At 62.0% G+C, this 1,716-nt stretch overlaps 1 protein-coding gene across 1 annotated transcript; it reads right to left on the bottom strand.

Annotated features, from left to right (window-relative positions):
• Positions 1–540: 540 nt before the first annotated feature.
• On the bottom strand, positions 541–1,269 carry LOC112459923 (lysine-rich arabinogalactan protein 19-like). Its single transcript, XM_025024295.1, has one exon. It carries the CDS (start codon positions 1,267–1,269, stop codon positions 541–543), a length of 729 nt encoding a protein of 242 aa, XP_024880063.1.
• Positions 1,270–1,716: the final 447 nt, after the last annotated feature.

Genomic DNA, 1,716 nt, shown 5'->3' with positions numbered 1-1,716 from the left:
GGATGGGAGCGAAAAGCTGGTCGCTAGCCGAGACACACTCGGCGAAGACAGAGAATGCCGGAGGCGCTCTACCTTTCGTTCGGATTAGTTTTCGTGCGGGAATTCCGGATCGGTGTTGTCTGGAAGACGGATGATCGGAAATCGCGCCTTGTGCCGGCGACGCCGGGCTTTTATACGCGTCGCAGCGGCGTCGCGGCGGCGTCGCGGCGTGGTGGGGGTAGCGACGGCGATCGCGAGCGCCGGGCTGGTGCGGCGGAACGATCGGGGATCGCGGCGCCCCGACGCCGTAATCGCGTTCGGCGGTCTTCGGCCGTCTTCGGCACCGCTCGGCGCGGTGAAGCGGTTGCCGCGTTTAAGTCCCTTCGCGGACTTCCTAACGTATGCGATGATTATAAAATATGCTGGGCACATCGTGCCCGTTCTTCACCCCGCGGGTGGTCGGCGGGGTGGCCTCGGCGTGATGTTCCTGCCGGAACGATGCAGGTTTGGGGGTGCATCGTTACATCACCCCCCCTCCGTGGAAAGCGCGAATTCGGCGCTCTAGATTTTTGGCCCGATTTCTCGAATGCTGCGGACGGAGCCGGTCGCATTAAACCGGATGTGCCATCGTTTTCCTCCCGACCGCGTTTTGTGCTGCCGGGAGACGTGCGCGTGGTAGTGGGGCACCCACACGATGTGCCCGTCCTCCACAGCTACCGGGATCGGGGGTGGTAATTGTGACCCCTCTGCCCGTAGCGGTTTGACGTCGGCTGGTGCTGGCCGCGGCGGTGGCGGCGCGGTGATCCTGGCCGTGGTCGCTTTCGGCGGCGCCGTTGGCCCGGTGATTGGTAGCGGCGGAGGTTTCGTTGATGCTGGCGGGTTGCTGGCCGGTGTCGGTGGCGGTGCCAGGGGCTTGGTTGTTGGGCGGCCCCGTATTGCCGCAAGATCCAGAGTCACCTTCTCCACGTTGGTGATCCTGGGTCCGGGTCGTGGTCTCGCCTGATTTAGTGGAGGTGGCGGGGTGGTGAGCCACTCCAACTTCCGTCTCTGCTGCGTGTCCGAGCGCTGTACCGCGCAGCCGACCGTCGGCACGGTTTTTCGTGTCGGTGGTGCGACTGCGGGTTTTGCGAGGATGGCGGCGGTGGCGGCGGATCCTGGGGCGAAGAGCTTGGTCCACGTCGTACCGAATCCTGGACAGACCGGGTCGTACTCTACCGGCTCTGCTAGGATTGCCTCTATCTCTGCGAGGATATCTCGCTGGGTCGTCGACTCACTCTGGTCGGTTGCCATGGCTTGTCTGGGAGCTTTTCTTTTTCGGCGCCGGTATTTATTTTCTTTTTTGGGAGTGGGGCGGTTTTTCGCCTAATCTTCGGCTCTGTCGTCGTCCTCTGAGTTTGTTTCGTTGCTGTTATTGTTGTTGTCTCCTGGCTCCGTGTTTTCGTCGTCGTCGGTTTCTGTCTCGGTGTCATTGTCCTCTTCGTCAGGCGCGGGGGCGGTGGGCGCGGGTTTCAAATCCTGCACGTGGATATGGCGGCTCCACTTGCCGCTTTTGTCGCGGAGATCGACGATTACCGGTGATACAATTCGGCGCACCTCGAGGGGCCCGCGGAACTTCGGTGCCAGCTTGGCGTTAAACGCGGCGGCTTTGTTGGAGAGTGGGTATTCGCGTTTCCATACCCACTCCCCGACCTTCGGTGCCCACTGGCGGCGTCGTAAATTGTAGTACTTTTCCTGTCT

The sequence above is a fragment of the Temnothorax curvispinosus genome, unplaced genomic scaffold (assembly GCF_003070985.1).
Source record: "Temnothorax curvispinosus isolate PA1 unplaced genomic scaffold, ASM307098v1 QBEX01010231.1, whole genome shotgun sequence".
Classification (NCBI taxonomy): domain Eukaryota; kingdom Metazoa; phylum Arthropoda; class Insecta; order Hymenoptera; family Formicidae; genus Temnothorax; species Temnothorax curvispinosus.
Note: the sequence above shows the minus strand (reverse complement) of the source record. Positions and strands in the feature narration are given on the sequence as shown.

Bases quoted from the DNA above. Each gene is read 5' to 3' on its own strand.
- LOC112459923 (XM_025024295.1), bottom strand. From the start codon at position 1,269: ATGGCAACCGACCAGAGTGAGTCGACGACCCAGCGAGATATCCTCGCA.